General features: G+C 40.0%; 1 protein-coding gene across 2 annotated transcripts in view; it reads left to right on the top strand.

Annotated features, from left to right (window-relative positions):
• Window positions 1-22591, top strand: part of Exoc4 (exocyst complex component 4) — a 711678-nt gene that overhangs the window by 564684 nt on the left and 124403 nt on the right. For both annotated transcript variants that reach the window (XM_034519115.2, XM_076913572.1), the window contains exon 13: window positions 8768-8923. In XM_034519115.2, coding sequence (XP_034375006.1) covers window positions 8768-8923 — 156 coding nt within the window. The remainder of the gene's footprint in view (window positions 1-8767; window positions 8924-22591) is intronic.

The raw sequence follows: 22591 nt of genomic DNA, 5'->3' as shown, positions 1-22591 counted from the left end.
CAGGGAAACCAGGTGAAGCAGCCAGGAGGCCCAAAGGTACAAAGAGAGCCAGTAACCAAAATGGTTTGATTATATAGGGAAGAATAGCACAGGACACTGGGCTAGAGAAGTTTAGGGTCTGGGTGGGCTATGCCAGCCAGGAGGATCCTGTAACAGGTAGGAACTGAGAGATGCAGGGAGAACCTGGGAGCCAGTCAGTGTCTGCTTTGGTGTGTTAAATGAGTACCTCAGCCATTTGTCCCAGGTTTGAAACCGAAAACCCACTTTAAAACTTTAGAACTGTCCTGAATAAAATATATAGCTAATGTCTATAGGAGGATGACCTGGAATCCTGATCAAATAGGGACAAAAGAGCCATTGCTGAACAAGTAGATGTTCACACACTGCTCTCTGGTTCTGTTCTGTAAACGCAGGAGTTATTAAAGAGTTCTGGAGAAAGGACTCTTTCCTCATCATATCTTAGTGTACAGAGATGACTCTTCTGGCATTATAAACACAACTGATGGTCTCAGAACTCTAGGCAAGAAGCCCAGGTACCAAGTCATTGCCAAGTCCACATGAAAAATGATTAGCTTAAATGCCAATTAATGGCAGTAAATCTGGAAAGGAAATGACTATTCAGACGACCTTAAAGAAACAGAATTGACAGGATGTGGTCACTGTTGGTGATTAAGAAGACTATATTCCCAAATGAATTATAGGATGGCTAGAATCAGGGATGCCAGGTGTCTAATGGGAAAGAGAGAAAGGAAGACAACTGAATTCCTTTTGATTCATTTTACTTTGAAATGCTGGTGAAAGTGTCCACAAAGAGCTCTCTAGTTAATCTTTCAAATATAAGAAGAAGAGTGAGAACTGATGCTTCCCTGGAGATGTGAATGCAGGAGTCATCAGTCTGGCCAGAAGACCAGATTGCCCAAGTGTGAAATGCACAGGCCTGTGGGACTCAGCTTGTAAGGTGTAGGCACAGGAGAAGAGCCATCACTTTGGCTCCCAAGTAGGTTCAGGTGACAAGAGTAGAACCAGGAGGAAATGATGTAAAAAAAAAAGCAGATCTAGAAAAGAAATGGGAAAATAAATATTACAAGCTTCAGAACAGTCAAAGAGCCTAAAGATTAAGACATGCCCACAGAGTAGCTCAGCATCACCGGAATGCTGGCTTGAGGACCATTATTTCAGTTGGCTTAAGACTAAATGTTAACTACCTGTCAAAATTAGATTGAATAGGTTTAGAAGCCCCTTTTCTGCTCCTAACATATACAAAATGGGAGAGAGTCTTCTTTAGCTTTAAAAGTACTTCTAATTGGTAATCAAACTCAAAAAGAAGATAATTCTCCATATTTCCTGAATGAAGAAGTAATTAAAACCACAGAAACAAGTAAAAATTGACGCTGACGGAACCAGGAAGGTGTCAGAACACAGGGAGAAGCAAAAAAGGAAGAGATGACATCAGCATCTACAATGACAAAAGGTGAAGGCTTCTTCTGTAAGGAAGTTATAGGAGGGATGTTTTCAGCCATGTGTGCAACCTGAAAACTCGAATTCTCAGAGTGATCATTCTCTGGAATGTTTTTAAAGAAGATAGTAGAGCTTTGGAAGATAGGATTCTGGGTCAGGGAAGGAAATCATTTATGCATTATATAGAAAACTAACAGAAACTAGGCAAATGTATTGTGGAGAGAAATATGTGAAATATAAAAAGGAAAACAGGAGTAATGTAGGATTCTCAGGAGTCTAAATGGAGGGATACCTAGAAACAAATGAAGATGAATTTCAATAATATTCAGATGTTATATACATTATATATTTGGCTATACCTGCTGAAGAGATTTTTTTAAGTGTGTAATATGTGCCCTATGTGCTCTTGTCAGATAGAAAGGATATAGAGGTAAGCAGTGAGGAACTACAAGACCAATGTTTTTAATGGCCACTAAGGTAAGTGGGGAGATGGATCTGATCAGAGACACATTTTCAGATTGCGAAAGAACATTGAGGGCTTGCCTGCAATGGGGCGTTTTAAGTCTGAGGTGGTGTCATACTATAATATTTACAAGTATAAGATTTACAGGTAAAGTTAGCTTGTAGGAAAATGCAAGGAATACAGGGAGAAGCAAACATAAGGGGCATGCATGGCAGTTGTGTGAAAGGACAAGGAGGAAGACTCTGCTGTCCTCAGTTTATGTCTCAGACCAGTTCCTCTCAGACAACAGTTGCTTGAAGCAAGCTGGAAAAATTCTACCAATCACCCATAGTTCTCCTATTCTAGCTTTTTAAGAAAGAACCAGGGCAGTATTCTTGCAATGTGAAACCATGGTACCTTCGGTCAGGCTGCAATGAGTGAAGATTTTAGGCCTCATCTTTTTCTTGTCTATGCATATTGAACTATCTGTTGAGTCAAGGCACTTTTCTTATAGGTACCATTTATATTTATTTGAAAATGTTTGGTGTAATTCTTAGTACCTGAGTACATCCTTGCCTATGATGTGAGAAACCTCCAGAGACTGGAGACTTGGTCATCATCAGAAGAAGGTCCAGTTCATTAACATTCCATAAGTAAATGTCACTTCTGTCAGGAAGTACTGCTGATGAGAATTTTTAGACCCTTAAAATCAGCTATGGTGGCAGAAATGTTGAGTAGAAAGATGGGCTTTTTAATTAAGTTGAAATTGAACATTTAAGGTGACTTTTCAGGTACATTCTAGTAAGGACAGCGTTAATAGTGAACCCATGGGCCCCATTAAAAGACTAGAAGCCTGTCAACTCCAGGTCACTAGCCAAAGCCCAGTGGAGTTCTCTATAATCGAAGGTTTTCTCTGCCCGACATTTGGGACATGGGCTTTCTTTATGATGGTGGTTATCTTTGAATAGAGGAATGTCCATCATACAAAAGCTACCTTCAAGTAGAACTAATGGTAGCACAAACTAAAAACGTCAAAGGACACTTACATCACCTTTCAGCTTCCACTGTTGTGCCATTCAAGTAGCATTTTAAAAATATTATTGTCCTACTTTTTGTTGTTTGAACATTTCTTGAAAAGCCCAACCCAAACTACACATTTGTGTTCACTATAAGTTATTAACAGTTATAAGAGGGACATCAATATTATAAGCTTATAGTATAATGATAATATTGTTATAACATAATCAACTTATGTGTCAGACAAGTTGGAACTGAGAATGAAGTCAGGGAGTGGTATTTCAGCCATGTGACCTATGGATGGACATTGCTACTTTGACGCAGGTACTGGACTGTGTTATAGAGATGGCATAACATCTTTTTTTTTTTTTTTTTTTTTTTTTTTTTTTTTTGCTGCAATAACATGAGGTTTAATGATAATAATAATCCAGTGCACTGGGGTTCTCTTGCATAAAGGCAAGAAGAACCCCGAGTTGAGGTTAAGAGCAGTTTTTATACAACTTAGGGGGTGGACTAGGGAAACAATGACTAGGCACAATATGATTGGTGGAAGAGTGTGACTTTTAAACTAGTCTTTGGGGAATGAGGTAGCAAGGACCTCCCTTGTCTGTAACTGACAAGGATTGGTCCATCCTTTGGAATGTGTCTATACATGCTCTGGGCCTTTCTTGCCCACAAGTGGGTTCCCTCCCCTGTGGTCTAAGGAATGTTAATCTGCTTTTCCTCTGAATGTTAATCCAGCAGGGTAATCCAGCAGGTGTCCTTGGACTAAGGAATGTGCTCCTCCCAGGATGTGTCCTGGGGCAGTTAAAAATTAACTTTAACTAAAAATTAAGTTTAACTGAATTCCTACATTCCCCCCTTTTCTTTGTGGCTGATTCCAATCCTGGAATCACAAGCTGTCATCTTGGTGTACAGCCTGATATTGTTGTCTAAGCATAAGCACTTGTATGGTATTAACACAATCTTTAACAAATTTAACCAGGCAATTAAAAATGTAGGGGCCACCAAGTATATGGGGCCACCATCTTTGAAATGGACTAGACAATGTCTCCAGTTTGTGAAAAGACTCTCATGTTAGCTTTTGAAGAACATGAGGGTGTTACCCCCGAGGGCTAGTCCAGGCCTTCTCATCAGGAGCGAGATCACGGTCTAGACCACGAATACCTCAGGTGGAATCATGTTGGTCAGCTACAGTCTGTCTCTGGATCTTGAATGTGCCGGATATCTAATTGGGCAATGGTCCCTCTGGAGCTAGTTTCATATGAGAGGCGTGGATCAAGGGCGATATTCCATCAACTTTCACAGCAATGGGAGTGGTCAGCAACACCAGGAATGGTTCCTTTCAGCTGGACGTAGACCACGTCTCGAACCTGAAGACTATGGGAGGTTTCTGAGGTCCCTGGTTCATAGGCGTGGGCCAACAGGGTCCACACATCTTTTTGCACCACCTGAAGCCCTTTTACCCTAGTATACAAATCACTGTTACTATGACAAATAGGTCCAATAACCTCTCTTAAGGTGGTAAGAGGAGCGGTTGCTCCATACAGAATCTCAAAGGGAAAGTCAAACTCTAAAGGGGTATTTCTAATTCTAAAAAGAGCCAGAGGAAGGAGCACCACTCAGTCTGTACCACCAATCTCCATGGACAATTTAGTCAAGGTCTCTTTTAGGTTTCTATTTATTTATTTTTTACCTGACCTGAGCTTTGGGGTCTATAAATGCAATGAAATTTCTAATCAAACCTCAGGTACTTAGCCAATCCCTGACTTACCTGGGCATCGAAGACAGGCCCATTAGTCAAGCCGATTACCTTAGGCACCCCGAACCGTGGAAAGATTTCTTCTAGGATCTTTTTGCCACCACCATTGCCGTTTCTTTCTTTGTTGGGAAAGCCTCTACCCAGCTGGAGAAGGTGTCCACAAATACTAGGAGGTACTTATTAACATACCTGGTGGGCTTAATCTCTGTGAAGTCTACTTCTCAATAGGCTCCACATCTGTCGCCTCAGAGGCATTTACCAGGTTCGGCCTTGGTTTGACAGGCATTTGTCTTTTGACAGGATATACATGTATGTATGATATCTTCAACCAGCTGTGTGAGTCACAAGCAAGCACATGGAACTTGGTGTTTAACATGGTAGCCACAAGTTTCTTGACTCCTAGGCGGGTCCACTGTTGCATCTGTTTTACCATCTCTTCTGCCTCTTTCTGGGGAAGAATTATCTTTCCAGCTGGGGTTTTCCACACCCTCAGGTCCTTATCAACTCCCTTTTGACTTGAGTCATTAAGACCAGATCTTGAGCCGTATATAGGAATGAAGGTGTGGGTTCCGCTAACTGACAGAACCCCGCTATCCCCAGGAATTCCCTTACTTGTTTGGCATTGGAGGGAGGGGGGATATGAAACACAATCTCTTTTTTAGCCTCTGATAGCCATCTCTTTTCATCTCTGAGCAGATACCCCAAGTAACTGACCTGTTTTCTGCAGATCTGGGCCTTCTTAGCAGAGGCCCTGTCCAGTTCAGCTAGTAACCAGTGGGTTCCATTAAGGTACTTGTCTCTGCTTGGGGCAACCAGACTACAAATTGAAGAAGGGTTACCTGGGGGTTCTCTGCTCTGAAAGGGGCAAGATCCTGGCATAGAGCTTTATCAAAGATGGTAGGGAAGTTCTTGAAGCCCTGTGGAAGTCGAGGCCATGTTAGTTGTCCAGATATTCCTGATCCCGGGTCCTTTCATTTAAAAGAGAAGTTTGGTTGGCTTCTTGGGCTCAGTTGGAGGCAGAAGAAGGCATCTTTAAGATAGAGTACAGTATACCAAGTCCTTTCTGAGGGAAGAGAGCTCAACAAATTACCCGCTTGTTTACCTCACATAGGTCTTGCATCTGTCAGTAGTTGTTGGTACCTGGCTTCCATACTAGGAGCCTAGGTGTGTTTCATGCTGACTGACACCTTTTAAGTATCCCCAGACCTAGCAATCTAAGGATATGAGGTTTAATTCTATCTCAGGCTTCTTTACTCATGGGATACTGATGGACTATTACTGGGGTGGCTAAGGCTTTCAGCTCTTCATGGATCACCAGCTGGTTCTTAGCCTCACCCAAACCTGCAGTTTCCGCCCATGCCTGAGGGAACTGATTAAGCCACCAGTCCATATCACAGGGATTTTCTTTTGGGTGGTCAAAGAGGCAATATTTATCCTCGAGTTTTACATTCAACACATGTAACACATTTCCTTGTCTGTCTTTTACTTGGGGGCCCTCTGGAAGGAAGTGAATCTGGGCTCCAATATTTGCAAGCAGGTCCCTGCCCAGGAGAGGGTAGGGGCATTCTGGAATGACTAAGAACGAGTGGGAGGGATACCCGGCCCACACCGAAGTCCACTGTCTTTCAGGTGGTCCATGAATATTGTTTACTGCCAGTAGCTCTCTGGACCTACAACCTCTTGTCAAACAATGGGCCCATGGATTATAGAAGGACTAAATGTTGGGCCCCAGTATCCACCAGAAATTGGGTGGGCTTTCCCTCTACTCTCAGGTTTACCCAGGACTTGGGGAGGGGGTCCAAGTCCCATACTTCCTAGTCACTGTCTTTACCCAGGGCCAGTATTTTGTGGCCTGGGGCTTCTTCTCGGGCTTGGAGGGGTCCATCCCCCCTTTTCTTCAGCCATTTTCTTGTCCAGTGTTCTTTTTCTTTGCAATAGGCACACTGATCTTTATCTAAAGGCCTCCTTTGGTTGCCCAGTACTCTCTTGCCTCGCCCTCGACACTCTCTAACTACTGTGGCCAAGATTCTAGTCAAGTTTTCTGTCTTTTTTTTTTTTTTTTTTTTTTTTTTTTTTTTTTTTTTTTTTTTTTTTTTAGTTCCCTAGCTCCTGCTCTTTCTACTTTCTCTCTTCTTTTTCTTCCTCAGTCTCTCTGTTATAGAACACCTCTTCAGCTGCCTGCACCAGATCTCTCAAAGACTTGTCGTATAATCTACCTAACTTCTGTAGCTTTTCCTTAATATTACTGACAGATTGGTCAATAAAGGCTACCATCACTGTTGCTTTATGCTTATCAGACATAGTGTCATAGGAAGGCTGAAGGGGATTCGGTAGGCCCTTGGACCATTTCTCTTACCTTAGCCAAATTAGTGGGGTGCTGTGCAGCTCCCTTGAGACCTGCCATTATAGTCTGGTGGTAGACCTTTGGGTGTTCCCTACCATCAAGCATGTTGAAGTTCCAATTTGGTCTGGTCAGCGGGAACCCAGCATCTATCTCAATGGTGAGTTTAGAAGCAGTTGGGGAGGGGGTCTGCCCTGCCATGTGGTGGCTGGGTGTTCCAGCAGAGAGGTCCACTGTATTCCCTGTTTCTTCTTCCTTCTCCTCCTCTTCTTCCTCCCTCCTCCTCCTCCTCCTCCTTCTTCTTTTTTAAAGCCAGCAAATCCTAAATGTAGAGAAAGAGAGGGAAAGCCAACTTTGAAAAAAGCTTAGAGGAAGAAACATAGAGGCTTGATAGGAGAGTCAGAGTCAGAAGGAGTGAGATTTTGGGTTATGAGAGAGAGACATGTGGAGGTTGGCTTGGAGCCAGCAGCTCTTGGGAGCAGTTTTTCCAGGCCCAGCTTGGAGTTCAAAGTTCTCAGTCACAAGAAAAAAAAAAAACTGTTTCAAAATGAAAAGAAAAATTTTCACCCAAGGGGAGAAATCCTAGAATGAGAGTCTGAGGAACATAGGGGTGATGGTAGCAAGTAGGGTTCCAGACCCTCTGCTTCAGGCAAGCCAGCTGGGCTGTAGCCGCAAATGACCAAGGAGGTGGGGGGAAGCAGCCTAAACTAGCAGGCGACACATATTAGACTGACCCCTGGGGGAGATACACTAGAACACAGTAGATTCAGTCCAAAATAACATCAGTCAAAGCCAAGAACACAAAGAACGACAACCAACACACAGACAGTTTGCCAAGAAAACAGAGAAAAACAACACAGACAGCTCACCCCTGTCATGGGCACATAAGCCAGGTTATACAGACAATCAAGACAGAAAAACGGCAGTGGAAAAATCTAGTAACCAGAGGATTTGATCAGCTTATGCAGGACCAAATCTAACAGATTCAGATGACTTGGCCAGCCTACGCTGGACCAAATCTAATAGATTTCTAGCACCATCAGCAATGAACAACACACAGACGTCCGACACACAAGACTGCCACAAGAGAGCAACAGATGCCGCCTCAGGTAGCTGTGGCTGCGAAACCACCTTCACATGGAGAAGGGGTCATTTCCAACTCTATCTCCTAGACAGACTCTGGGGCATCCCCCAAAGTCTTGTGGCCTGCGATATGCGAGTGTGTCTACCCTCCCCTGTTGCTTCCACTCCCATGAATTCCTTCCCAGAACTTGTAACCTGACCCTATCCAGGGTTGCAAACTTCCCTCCATGGCTTGCCGGGTTCTTGCCCTTGCCACGAGCACAGAAGCCAGCCTACACAGACAGTTGACCCTGCCACAGGCACAGACACTCCACAGACACAAAAACAAAGAACAGACAGACAGCACACAGACCTGCTCAAGTGAGTGTGGACCTCAGATCCGTGGAGCCGTGGGGTTCTGGAAGAGTGTATCTCGGTGGGACCTCCAAAATGTTGGACTGTTAAATCTAAAACCAGGGGACACACTCCCCCAGAAACTTACAGGGACACAATTCACTGCAATAACATGAGGTTTAATAATAATAATAATAATAATAATAATCCAGTGCACTAGTGTTCTCTTGCATGAAGGCAAGAAGAACCATATCATCTTATACAGCAAGAATTACTTATATACTCACTCTGTATGATGCTAACATGTCTATTTCTCTGTGGCCATTTTCAGGGGCATTGTCCAGTCTGAAGAGAAACTTGTCATCAGTGCATCTTGGGCAAAAGATGATGATATCAGCAGACTCTTGAAATCACTGCCGAACTGGACTAATATGGCTCAGCCCAAACAGCTAAGGCCTAAGAGGGAAGAGGAAGAAGACTACATAAGGTAAACAGCTACTTTCTAATCTATGCTAGACAGAGGGAGGAAAATCCCACATATTCAACAAAGCCTTTCTCAAATGTAATGGTGAATCTAAAAATCAAAAGACAATTACCTGAACTTGAAAAATCCAATAGACATACACGCACCTTCTTTTCCATCCAAGTGTGCCTTGGGCTCAAAAATCAGCAAGAAAGGCTTGTGAATCCAGTCTGAAACATTGCCAAGTTGGGCTAAGATGTCTCAGATTATACAAATACAATACAATCATTTGTTTGTTCATTCATTCAGCAAAGCTTTACTGATCCTGTTCTTGACAAACCTATAGTAAGATAAATGTCTGCTCAGAGTGTGTCTATATCATAGCACTTCAAGCATGATCTATAACTTCCATGTTCATTAACACAGACTGTATTATCCCCAGTGTTTCTGCTTGTTTTGACAAAAGTAAGATCTCTCTTTTAAATTTATCACTAAGCATTTGGCTTTGTTCAAATGTATTTATTTAAGCCATGGAATCTGATGAAGGTGTACTTTTTTTTTTTTTTTTTTACAATGTGGCTTGCAACAGTAAACTGTTTTCACTTATATAACTGTAGACCAGTGTAAAATCTATTTTATCACATTAGAATTAGGTTCATTCTTACTATCTTTTGTTAATGCAAGTGAAAAAATAGATGGTGCGATAAAATTAAAGCACTTTTAAAAAGCAAAGACCAAAAGCTGGGTTAGTGAAGCATAACTGAAATCCAACACTCAGGAGCTAGAGGAAGAGGTCAGGAATTCATTTCCTTTCAGTGCATAGTGAGTTCCATGCTGGCCTGACCATATGACCCAGAGTCAAGAAAGAGGAGGAAGTAGAGGAGGAGGAAGGAGGAAGAGGAAGAAGAAAGAAAGACCAAAAATAATAAATAATGTTTAAGATAATGGCCATTGACTTCACTTTCAATTTATGATCAAACAGTTGGCTCATCTCAGACAGAATATAAATTGAAACTCTAGATGATGTGGTGGTTTGAATGAGAACATGCAACATATTCTCAGGTATTTGAATACATGGTCCCCAGTTCGTGGCCTTGTTTGGGGGAAGTTTAGAAGGAAGGTGCAGCCCGGGAGCAGACTTTAAGAGCTCACAGCTTTGCCCCACTTTCAGTTCACTCTCTCTGCTTCATGTTCATGGTTTCCCACATTATTAATTCTCCCTCTAGAACCATACCCAAAATAAACTGTTCCTTTCATGTGTTGCTTTTGGTCATGGTATTCACAGAAAGTAACTCATACAAATATTAAGTATTTACTGTTCATAAAGTTAGCTGTAGTCACATCCCACATTATTTATTTTCTCTGAAAGTAGATACAGTTTTCTTGATCTTAGCTTTTACATAATTATAATTGAAAAGTTGTAGGACACTAAGTGTTGGGTAAGATATATATACATTTCTATTTGGCATATTTAGGACTTGAATTGCTGGGTAATGGTGTGTGCAAATTTTATTGGTTCACTTTATCAGCTTTCTAAAGTATTCTTAAGGAGCTATAAACAGTGGCCCAGTCATTAAAAACACAAACTGATCTTGCAGAGTCCCTAAGTTTTGTTCCCAGCACCACTTCCTGTAACTCCAGTTCCAGAGGATCTGACATCATCTTCTGGCCTCTTCAGGCACCTACATCCACACATAGCCACACACATACACATAACTTAAAATGTCCTTAAAAAAAAAAAAAAAAGTAGGCCTAGAGCTTCTATCCTCATAGTGGTCTCTCCACGTTTCTGTTGGCCCGCGTGTCATGAAGGCTGGTTATCTTCCATTTGTTGATCAACTGTTCCTGTATGTGTGCTGAGGTAATTTGATGGCACTTAGTATGTATTTCTCTCAGATGATGCTGAGCACTTTCTCGTGCATTTTAATATCTTTATTGCTCTTCATGCTTTTTTCAAATCTGTTCTTAAATTATAAGTGTGTGTGTGTGTGTGTGTGTGTGTATGTGTGTCTCCGGGTGTGGGTTTCCTAGTGATCTGTAGGGTATACCAGATGGTTACTCCTTTGTCATAGATATACCAGTCTTCTCCTACTTGACAGGTTTCCTGTTTACTCATTCAGTGCTGTCTCTCACTGAAGAGATTGCATATAATAGTAAGTATAGTTTATTGTTTATTTTATGGGTAGTGCATTTTGTGTAAAAACATTTGTTTACATAAAAGTCACAGAGGAATGTTCCTTGGAGACTTTGATGTAGTGGTTCCTTGGCATCTTTTAAAAAAACTTAATTTTTAATTTTAATCTCCTATAACCTAAGCCTTCCTCAACTGAAATTCTGTTCTCATGCCTTTAGCAATGCAAAATATCCTCATATCTCCCAACACAAGAGAGAATGATTGAAGGATTGATTAGAACTTAAGTAGGTATAATCAACTGACCTTAATACAGAAAGCAAGCCCCAAGGTGCTATTCTTTTACAGAATTGCTGTCATATCATCATTTTACCACATTCTCAAGTGGTCTGAGTAAGCACATTCCTTCTTATTATGCATATCAGTTAACCATGTTAACAGCCTCAGTAGTTGAATCACAAGCAATTTCTAGATGATAATTTCTTTTGGACCGATATTTTAGGTTACTTCAAATGAGCAACTGTCTTCTCATTATTTCTCAGCTTATTTTTATATAAGAACTTCATCGTAATATATACTTGCAAGAAAATTGTTAGTCAGCTGGATTAGTTACCTTCCAAAGCTCAGTATAAAAGGAAACTATTCTATTCCAGAAAAGAGAATGCTGTGCCAGGGAAAGAGCCCCCTCCACCTCTCTGGCACTACCTTGGATTTAAAACAGCTAGAATTAAGGATCTAGCTTTCTTTACTCTTGTTTTAATCATTTGATCAGGCTAGTCTTCATATTAAACTCAAAGGAAAATTCAGTTATACAAATGTTTCCTCATTTTTGTGTCAATGAAATATATATGATTATGCCTGTATGAATAGATCAAAATATTCAATTCTCTAGTATACTCCAATGGTCTACCATCAAAAAGAGCCCATTTTGCATCATAGTTTAGTTTTTCATAACTTTGGTCATAGTGTCTGCCTTGTTTTATTGGATTTTATGCCTGAAAGACTTGTCCATGGTTTTGCATATGAGCATAGTTTGACAAGCAGATTATATTAACCCCATTATGAGAGAAAACACCTTCAGGTGTGTTTTATTTAGATGTGACTAGTTCTTTCCCTTTAACCTGTCCCATTCTTTTTCTAGATTAGATGTTGAAACCATGTAAGTAAGAAAGAGAATCTTCACTGATACTCTAGCAAACCAGAGTTGACAGAGGGCCAGATTTAGCATATTGAGTACCATATAACTGCATGAGCCAAAGAGATTGAAAAGATACTGTCCTCCTATAATTAGGTTTTAAAGCTCAGAAGGCTTTTGGGTGAACAGATGAATATAGAATCCAATGTCCTTTGCATTGAGTAAAGGCTATGCTCTCTTCATTATTAAATAAGGCCCTTTTCTCTTTTTGTTTTTTCACTGAAAAAAATAAGATGTATTATTTCCTGGTTTAGCTTTGAATAGACTGAGGGGAAAAAACTAGGTCAAGCTAGGGCTTTAATAGAGAGGGGGAAAAAAAAAGCTAATACCCCTTTGTTCCCAAAGAGCTAAAAGCAGGCTCTGTAGCCCATTGTCTTTGTGCCTGTCATGGTGTGTGTGTGTGTGTGTGTGTGTGTGTGTGTGTGTGTGTGTGTACAACCTTTGAGATAATAGCTATCTGTCCACTGATTATGAGTCTGCTTTTGGGTGAGTGTAATTAACAGAAGGAGGAGAGTGTTGAAGAAAGTAAAAGAGACAGGGCTGGGCTGTCTAGGAGTTAGGGAGATCAGCAGTGATCATGAGCAGTTCCCCAAGACCTGCTACTCTTTTCACTCATGGCCCTTGTATATTTTACAGAACAAGAGTCATTCCTCTAGAACCAGCTCTGAAAGCTTTAGTGTGGCAGACCAGGCTCTGAGTCCTCAGGGGATAAATATCAAACAGATTAGTTTTGCATTATAGCAGACTGATGATAAATTATAAACAGTCATTCTTTAGACCAATAATATAATGAAAACAGTAAGGATTGTCAGTGCCTGATGGCAACATCATGAGTCTCTAAGTGTTATCATTCCCACTCAACGAATGAGGAAACTGAGAAAGAACCTTCATAACACACCCATTAAGTGACAAAGCTGGGCTTAAACCTAGGTAGTCTATCAACCAGAGCCACCACACCGTGGTCATCCAGGCTTAAATTGGGTCAAGAATGTACATTTTTGGACTTCTGGTTTACTCCATCATTCTCATTAGTTATCATAATCTTAACTGATAGAGCTTTTTTTGCAAATGTCACAGACATGTATCATGATGCCACTTTGACTCTAGTTTTTATTATTGTGTCTTATTTTAATATGTTGCATTTTCGTGGGTTCTCTTTATTCCAACATCAAGTTTTTAAACATTATGTATCCAGATGTGTCTGGAAGGAATGGTGTATTAAATCCAATACTAGTTTTAAAACTGTTTCTTATATTTTCCTCTTAATAATCTGTCTGTGCAAAGCAAAGAAAATAGAAATGACCATTGTTGGTAAGGAAAGGAAGATGCAAAGAAGATACAATGTAAAAAACAAAGATAAAATTAATTGCTCACACTTGGTAGAGGATCGAGTCGTTCTGAGGAGGAACAAGAGACATAAGGAGAGCCATTGCTTTTGTATTTATAGTGACTTAGTTGTCTAGATGCTAGCCATCCACACATCTTTTGCAGGATCAGGTGACTGGCACATTCGCTGTCAGCTTCTTTCTCTTTAATTGTGCTATGAATTTTGGAGTCAAGGTGATTAAATAGCAAGAAAATATTATTTCAGTGCTCAGTGTTTGACTATAGTGATTTCTAAGTTTTTATTCAGTTTGAAGTCTATACTGTTGTTTAATTTAAAGTGACAGAACAAAAGCAGAGAGTTGGTTGGCACTTTTGTCTTCCTTCTGTGGAATCCTCAAAGCACACAGTATATCCTTAATAACTGTTAGTGAATGAGAAGTCGGCTCCTCTTCAAATAAGCAACACAGAGTATAGTGCTGGGGACTGCCACCAACTGGGAAAGCTTCCCTCTGGAAGCTCACAGGCCTAGGTTCTGGTCCTCAGCCCTGGCTGCCATTAACTAGTCTGCTTTGTTCTCTTTTGTTTTGCTTTTTCTTCAGTTCTTTCTTAGCCCTAATAGGTTTCTTCAGGAGCTCAGGCTAGACAATTACGAAAGAAGCAAAGCTAGAAATATATTCATATGTTGAAACAATAGGAATAAAGTAGGGCATTAACAATCTTCCGAGAAGTTGCACTTGAAATTTAAAAGGGCCCCAACATAATGTAAGCACCAGCTATTGAAAGGTCTCATGAACTGCAGCTGCTGTGAAAACCTCTAAGAAATCTGAAGGAGCAAAGCTGTGATACAGTGGGGAAAGACTTCAGCTAGCTCTAACACATCCTATTGTAGAATGCAGACACTTATCTCCCTATCTCTAGATGCTTAATATGACTTTTAAAATGCAATTAGAAAAGGAAAGATGAATCAGACTCGTGAATATATTAAGTGCAAGGGTAGAAAATGCTTTGCTAAATTTTTTTTAATCCCTCAATTAAACAAGATGAAGGTCATGGATAGATAGGGGACACAGTCAAACAAGTCAGGGTGAGAAGCGAACTTAAGTCTCAAAATTAAACAAAAGAGACAGGTCATTAACCAGAAACTAAGCTACAAACATCAGTGTTTGATGAATTCAGAGCTTTAGTCCTTATATCAAAATTCCTGTTAGCAAAAACCTAGTGATAAGTGAAAAATAAAATAAAATCTCCTATATAGGTTCTAAAATGTTAGCTTTTCTAGACAATTGTTGAAAATTATAATCTCATTATTCTCATTTTTAAAAAGCACTAATTATTTTATATTTTGTATGTTTATTTAATTTCACGTGAAAATATTGAATAATTTTCATTTAGGTGTAAAATTAACAATTTCTTTTTCTCTCATTTGAAGTCTTAATAACAGGTTTTAAAAGTCGACCTTCTGATATAGTATGTCTTGGTCATGGTTAGGGGTAGGATGCCTGCAATGGAGTCTGAGCAGGTGAGCCAGGCAAGGGCCGAGCATCAAGCCTGCAGGTTGAATTTCCCTGCCAGGTGATGAAGGGCTGCTACCCTACTTACCTCTACTTGTCTTTCACTACTCATCTTTTTAGGCTCTCAGCCTGCCATATTCTTTCACCCTCCTTGTTGGTCATCCCCTGCTTTTCTTAGTGGCATGGTTTCCAATCATCCCAGGAATAAGCACACAGTCAGGGTGTCACAGGTGTGAGCAGACATTACTGGTGTGAGGAGTGTGCAGATTCTAGTGTGGTGAGTGGTGTTGTCAAAGGAAGAGTGATGCAAACCCATTAGGGAGGGAAGAAGATGTAACTAGGACCCAACCAGGTCAGAAGAAAATGTCTAAAGTCAGTCCACCATTAGCAGTTTGAACAGATTGTTTAGTAACAAATATAATCACTGGAAGAATTGGAAAAATAATGTTTAAATCATTGTATGTGAGGCTTTTTTTTCTGGACACAGAACTGAAGCTGGGGAGGAGTGACACAAGAGGCTAGTGTACATTATGATAGCCATGGTAACTATTACTTTATGTTAAAATTTTTCCCTGCTTAAATATTTTCCCCATACACTCTTAATCACTGCTACTGTTTACTGCCAGTTCACCGATTCTCCACAAAGACCCTCACTCTGACATTCGTATCCCTTCATCTTCTTTCATTTCCAGTTTCCTCCCAGTTTTATGGTAGCACCCTCTTCTCTCTGTGGTCTCACTCAGCCACAGACAGTCTTTCCCCACAACTTTCATCCTTTCTCTCCCTCTATTCTGAATGCTGCTCAGAGTAATGGACCCTTAGTTATCCTTGCTCCAACCAATGATAACCAGAGCAGGAAAACCACAACTGTCAGTACAGTGTAGCCCTTGGAGGAGGGTGTGCACTGCTGCATCAGTAAGCCTGTACCCATTTTCTCTAGCTGAAAGCCATGGGATATCATGCTCAACTCACAATAAGTGATTATTGATTATCTTAATTCTGTTCTGACAGAGTTCTGAAGCTTACAGCATGTTATTGTTTGGAGACCAATACTAGCTGTATGAGTGAGTGACATACAATATCTCCTGGCAGAAAACCCATGTGACATGTGGCTCTCTGTAACTAAAGAAACAAGACGGAGTCTACTCCTTATGCCTAGTGTTTCTCATCCATGAAGGAAACACTGGGACCAGGCTCAATTGGGGTGCTTAACTTAGAAAAGAATGTTTAACTCTTGTCCCAAGATAGCAGACCTCATGAATACACTTATATTGCATTTGTATTGCATGTTGAGCCAGTGCATTAAAGTAACATACTGTTCACAGTTAGATTTTTGCTTATTGGGACCTGGGTCCATTTTCATGAAAGTTGTTAGTCTACCCATGGATGCACCCATGTATTCTGCCACTTGGTACCAAAAACCAAATATAGAAAACATGGAGTTAGACCTGAGCTGAGCCTATGATCCTGACCTACTCTGCCCTGTCCTCAAATCCTTCCATTCATGAGTCAACCAACATGTGTGCTTACAACATGTAGGCTGGGTGTTCCCCAGTGCTTATGGGTATAAGTATTTATTCATTTAAACTAGCATATCAGAGAGGAGCAGGGGGCATGAGGGAGGACAGTTGAAGGGGGATTTTGAAAACACTAGTGCAGGACCTGGGGTATAGCTCAGTGATAGCATGCACAAAATAACTGAGCATGGTGGTGCACACTTAAGATTTCATCCCTCAGGAGGTAGCATCAGGAGAGCTAGCTACATAGTAAGCTCGAGGCTAACAAGAGACACATGAACTTCTATCTAAAGAGAGGAGGGAAAAAAAAATAAATACACACACTTAAAAAATGCAAGGTATTAGATACCCGGTTAAAGGCAACGGGAACTGATGTGCAGTGTGGAGCTATACCTGATAATACCGTGCTGGGGACTTCTGCTACAAGCATAGATTATAGAGCTCTTAATTATCTCTCAATTATGAGATAATAAATGTGCTTCATCTCTTAAATATATAATAAAAATTTTGAAAAATTTTTTACAAAAAATAGGTCTAATTCAGTATTGTTTATGTTTTCCATGTGTAGTTAATAATAAACTAGAATATGCCTTATAGAAGAAAGTAACCTCATGTATCATGACTATTTTGTCAAATTTTGAGCAAAACTTACTACTCTTTGGTACTGCTTAGGGCTCTAGTTTCAATGTGTTACGTGCACAGCACATGCTTTTGTAAAGATTCAATACTTTATTTTATGCATCAAAGGATCTTCTTTATAAAGTTACCTCACTTTTAAAAAATGGTTGGTTCTTTGATGATTCCTTCATTCCATTGAAATCTCCAGTTCAACACTTTTACAAAAACCAGAAGCTACCTAGAGTAGGTTTGGAAACCACCCAGTTCTGAGATCAAATCAGAGTTTAATGACCAGAGCCCTAAGTATGCTCATTGCTTTTGCATTGTTTTTTGCATTGTTGGCCAAGTGCACACATTGGCTACACCACAGTTATGAGAGGAAGGTTTATTGAAAACTCAGGTTTCTGTCTTTGTCCATTGCTTCCTCTGGAGGGTGGGAAGTGGAGGAATCTTCTAGGGTGTAGTACAGAGAGCTGCTGACATAACCGTCTCCACTGCACGTGGACATTTTCAATGGAAAATTTGGCCAGGTGGCCTGCTTTTGTAATCCCAGCACTTGGCTGTAGAGGGCTGCCACGGGTTTAAGGCCAGCATTATCTGCATAGCCTATTCCTGGCCAGCCAGGGTTACATAGTGAGACCCTGTGTCAAAAATTAAAATAGAAAATTAACCAGAAAATTTAAAACTCTTTATTGCATATATTGTTAGTAATATAGGCCAAAGAACAAAAGTTGCACTGCTGGGAAAGAAAATAGCAGCTTAAAATAAAACTAATTACAGAGAACTTTTACAGAATTCCTTGCATAGAAATTCTACAGAGCTGAGTCAAATAGGAATAAGGATTTTTAACCTAATGCATCGCCCATAATAATATACTTGAACTTATCAAAAAGTTACCTACCTTGACCCATGATTAAGATCTCAGCCTTTAATTGGAAACCAACTCTTTGAACTTAGTATTTTGCTGCCAACTCACTCCATAAGAGATGCTGCTTTTGTGTCCTCTGGATGATGAGCCCACATGGTGGCAAGGCTGCCCTTAGCGCAGTAGTATCTGAACCTTTACCCCAGAGCTTAGCAACCCGGGCCTTTTTTCCTCTGAAAAATCTCAGTTGTGTACAATAGTTTCTCTGTGTTCATCTCTAATAAGAACACGACACATAAACCATCCTAGCATGCTTGTACAAGGGCAAAAAGAAAACCTGAGGGAAGAAAATATGCATGCATGTCATCATGGATTGAGCCTGTCAAATCATTTCCCACAATTACCATGACAGCATTATTTGGGGGTAGGGGGTGTTTTGTTTTATCTCTTGGTCTAAAAGGAAAAGGGTAGAAACTGTGTGAGAGAATTCTGTTTATGTTAACAATATTGAGATTTTTAACTTAGGATATTAACTTCTCACCATATATTCAAATTTTACAAGGTATAAAACCTTCATTTCCAGAAGTTCAGTACTATGGCTCGAAATGTAGATTTCTGGCAAGGGATTCCTCCAGGGAGCTTGAGACTGCTGCATCCAGGAACTCTCTGGGGTGAGGTAGAAGAGACACTTTTGAAAACCATAGCAGCTGCCTTCTTTGTCTTACCTCTTAGGCTTTCCTTTGATCTTCAGGTTTTGTTGTTGTTGTTGTTGTTGCTGTTGCTGTTGCTGTTGCTGTTGCTGCTGCTGCTGCTGCTGCTGCTACTACTACTGCTGCTCTTTGACAACCAAATCAAAGACCAATGGGAAAACCCTTATGAAAACACAACTCCCTCCCAGAGCAGAGCCAGGAAAGGTTCTCCTCTGAGGACCATGTAGTTAGACTTGGTGGATCACATAATCCAGAATAATCTTCCCCCTCTTCAGCCTTCTTAATCTCATCTGTAAATGTCCTTGTCCTAGTTTGCTTTTTTGTTTTGTTTTGTTTGTTTGTTGTCTAACATCAAAGGGTCTATTTTATCACATACCATGGAAGTTAAGTTCATCACTGAGGGAAGTCAAGTCAGGAACTTAAGCAGGGCAGGAATCTGGAGGCAGGAACTAAAGTAGAGGTCATGGTTGAGCACTGCTTGCTAGTGAAATATGCAAGGCTTGCTCAGCAAGCTTTCTTATCCCTCCCAGGTCCATCTGCCCAAAAGCACACTACCCACAATGCTGGGCCCTCCCACAGCAGTCAGTCATCAAGAAAATCCCCTCTTCAGACTTCTAGTCTCTTAGGGAAATTTTTTCAGTGGATGTTCCTTCTTCCCAGATGACTCTTTTATGTTACGTTTCCAAAAACTTCCATTGGAAGTAACACAGTCATAGTCTCTGAAGTTAGGACAGGAGCATCTTTGAATGGCCATTGTTCATTCATACAAATAGTCTACATAAGTGCGTCTCAACCTTTTGAATACCCTTCTTCATGGCAGTGACTGTCAACCATAAAATTATTTTTGTTGCTGTGTCATAATTGTAATTTTGCTACTGTTATAAATCATAATGTAAATATCTGGGTTTTCCGATGTTCTTAGGCAACCTCTGCAAATTGGTGTCATTTGATCCCCAAAGAGATCACAACTCAAAGGTTGAGAACCATTGGTCTATAGTCACACTTACCTACTTATCCTCCAAAAACTGCCACCTCTGTCATTTTAAATCCATGATCCTGTCAAGATTCACACATTTAGTTTCCATTACCCTGCCCCAGTCTCATCACCTACCATTGTACATGCAGTGAACTCCCTGGCTGAGAATCCAGGCCACAGGCTCTATTTTTTGAACAGTTGCTTTACAGCAGTCTCCTGCATGAACAATTCAGATGATTGTTTAGGCGTCCCACTGTGTTGCCACTTGTGAAACCCAACTGTGCTGTGTGACAGCCATTTGGTTAAGGTGATGACTGGCAGGTCATATTTGGAAAGATGCTCTTACTTCCAGTGGTTATTAATTATATGAATTATATGAGACCCTAAGACTTTAGGTTTTCTTCCTTCCTAATAAACATTCACCAGTAGTTCTACAGCCATTGATAAGTTTTGTGTGAAATATCACTGAGTTTCTTCTGTGAAGGACATATTCTCTTCTGCCCTTCCCTATCAAGCCCCTTTCTCTTTCTCTCTCACTCATATACTTACTGTGCTTTAGGCATACATTCTTTTCAGTTCATGATGTGATTACCAGGATTGTCTTCTCATTTATGTTTTTACTGAAATATATACAGTGAAATGTAGCTAATCTTAGTATTCACTTTGAGTTTTGACAAATTTACTCTCTCTCTCAGTCTCTCTCTCTCTCTCTCTCTCTCTCTCTCTCTCTCTCTCTCTCTCTCTCTCACACACACACACACACACACACACACACACACACAACCTATACTCTGAATATGTAAAACTCATTCATTACTCCAAGAAAGGTTCTTTGCTCTGAAGCACCCACAGTTCTGATGCCTTCACCATAGATTAGTTTTGCCTCTTCTAGAATTTCATATTAATAGACTCATATTGAGCACACTTTTATTTGTCTTTTGTTTCACTCCTCTTACCAGCTTGAGCTTCTTTCTTGTCATTGTTTGTCAGAACACAGTCCAGTTACGGAGTCGTATGAGGAGGGTTCTGAAAGCTTGTGAGAACACTCCAAGAAAACATGACAGTCTTTTAACCTCAGATTCTTAAAAACATGGAATTGTTCTTGAAAAGCGTTTTCACGCTTCTCCCAGGTAGAGCAGATAGTTCACTTCAGATCACTCATTATTGCTTGCTATTGTTACTCAATCGTGCCTGTTATGGGAAAACATGTTGTTGCCATATGTGGTTTGTCCTTGTGATTGTATACCACTTTAACTCATGCAAGCATGGCTCATGTGACCTTTCTTAACCCTCAGAGTATAAATTGTCTGAGGCTCTGAATAGAGTTGGCTATTGCATGTCACTTTATTCTGCCTCATTTACCATTCTGCTTTATTCTCCCAGGTTTTCTGCCACTAGAGTAGTAACAATTGTTCTCATTAGTACTTTATATTCATGGTTGACTTGTATTCTGTTGGATGGGTAGACTATAGTTTTTTTCCCCACAGACTTCTATGAACAAGCATTTGATTATGTCCAGTCTTAGTCCCTTATAACTAAAACTTCTATTAATGATGCTGTGTTGCTCATTAATTCTTACAAAAAAAATTTCTCTCTTCCTATGCCTTTATTCTTTTGGATAATCACATGGAAGAAGAGTGGCTGGATCATGGGATCAGTACATGTTTAATATTATATGAAATTGCTTGGAGCCCTCATTGCTTCACTTTCTTGTCAGCATCTTGTCTGGTTTTTACTTGTTGTAAGGGTTTTCATGAAACTGGTATTATTTGTTTTAAGTGCTTGATTAAGATTCTATAATGAAGCCATCTGTTCCTTTTCCCTTTTGAGACCCTTTAGTTATTATTTTGGTCTCTTCAATATGTATGCATATGTGTGTATTTATAGATCCTATTATTTCTTAATCTTTTTTGTAAATTAAACATTTCAAGGAATGTATTCATTTCTTTGATCTAAGTTACTAAAGTCCAGGACCTGGGACAGATTTGAATAACCCATGTATCCCTCTAATGTCTGTAGGATCTGTGGGAATAGCCCCCATTTAATTTCTGATATTAGTAGTATGTGTCCTCTTACATTTTTATTCATCAGTTTATTTAGGGTAAAAGCTTTCCAGCTCTTTCTAAAATAGCATAGATACTTAGCACTTTTGGCTTTGTGAGTCCTTTAGTTTCATTTTCATCTGATCTATCCTGCATTGTAGTATGGGTACAACCATAGTACACACCACACACATAAGGAGAACAGCATGCTCTGGTAACACTTTATTTAAATATGTAAGCAGTGGGTGTGACTGCACTCTGGACATTAATCACTAAACTCAATTTTTATCAATTTATAAAGCTCTGGGGATTTTTTTTATTTTATCAATTTTTACAAAAAAACTTTTTGTTGTTTCATTAACTTTACCAATTAGATTTTTCATTTCTCAAACTGTTGCTTTCAGCTAACTTTGGGTTACTTTACTCTTTATATGACACTGTAAGCACCTAAGAGTGAAAGCTGACATCACTGATCCTGTCCTCCTCTTCCTTCTCTTGCTCTTCTTCCTCCTTTTCCTCCTCTTCTTTCTCTTCTTCCTCCTCCCTTTCTTTCTTTTCTGATGTGAGCATTTACAGTTTTACATTCCTCTCTAAGTTTTGCTTTAGCTATGCCCCACAAATGTTGACATACTGCATTTTTCATATAATTCATTTCAAATTATTTTCTCTTTCCCTAATGATCTCCTTTGTGAGCTGGGACTACTTAGAAGCATAGCCCATAAATTTCAGATATACAGAGATAGCCCAGATAGATGTCAACTCATCTGAAATAAAGACAAGGAGAATGTTGTTTTCTTCTGG

The sequence above is a fragment of the Arvicanthis niloticus genome, chromosome 15, assembly GCF_011762505.2.
Source record: "Arvicanthis niloticus isolate mArvNil1 chromosome 15, mArvNil1.pat.X, whole genome shotgun sequence".
In the NCBI taxonomy this organism is placed as follows: Eukaryota; Metazoa; Chordata; class Mammalia; order Rodentia; family Muridae; genus Arvicanthis; species Arvicanthis niloticus.
The sequence above is the reverse complement of the archived record's forward strand: the minus strand, read 5'-3'. Positions and strand labels throughout refer to the sequence as shown.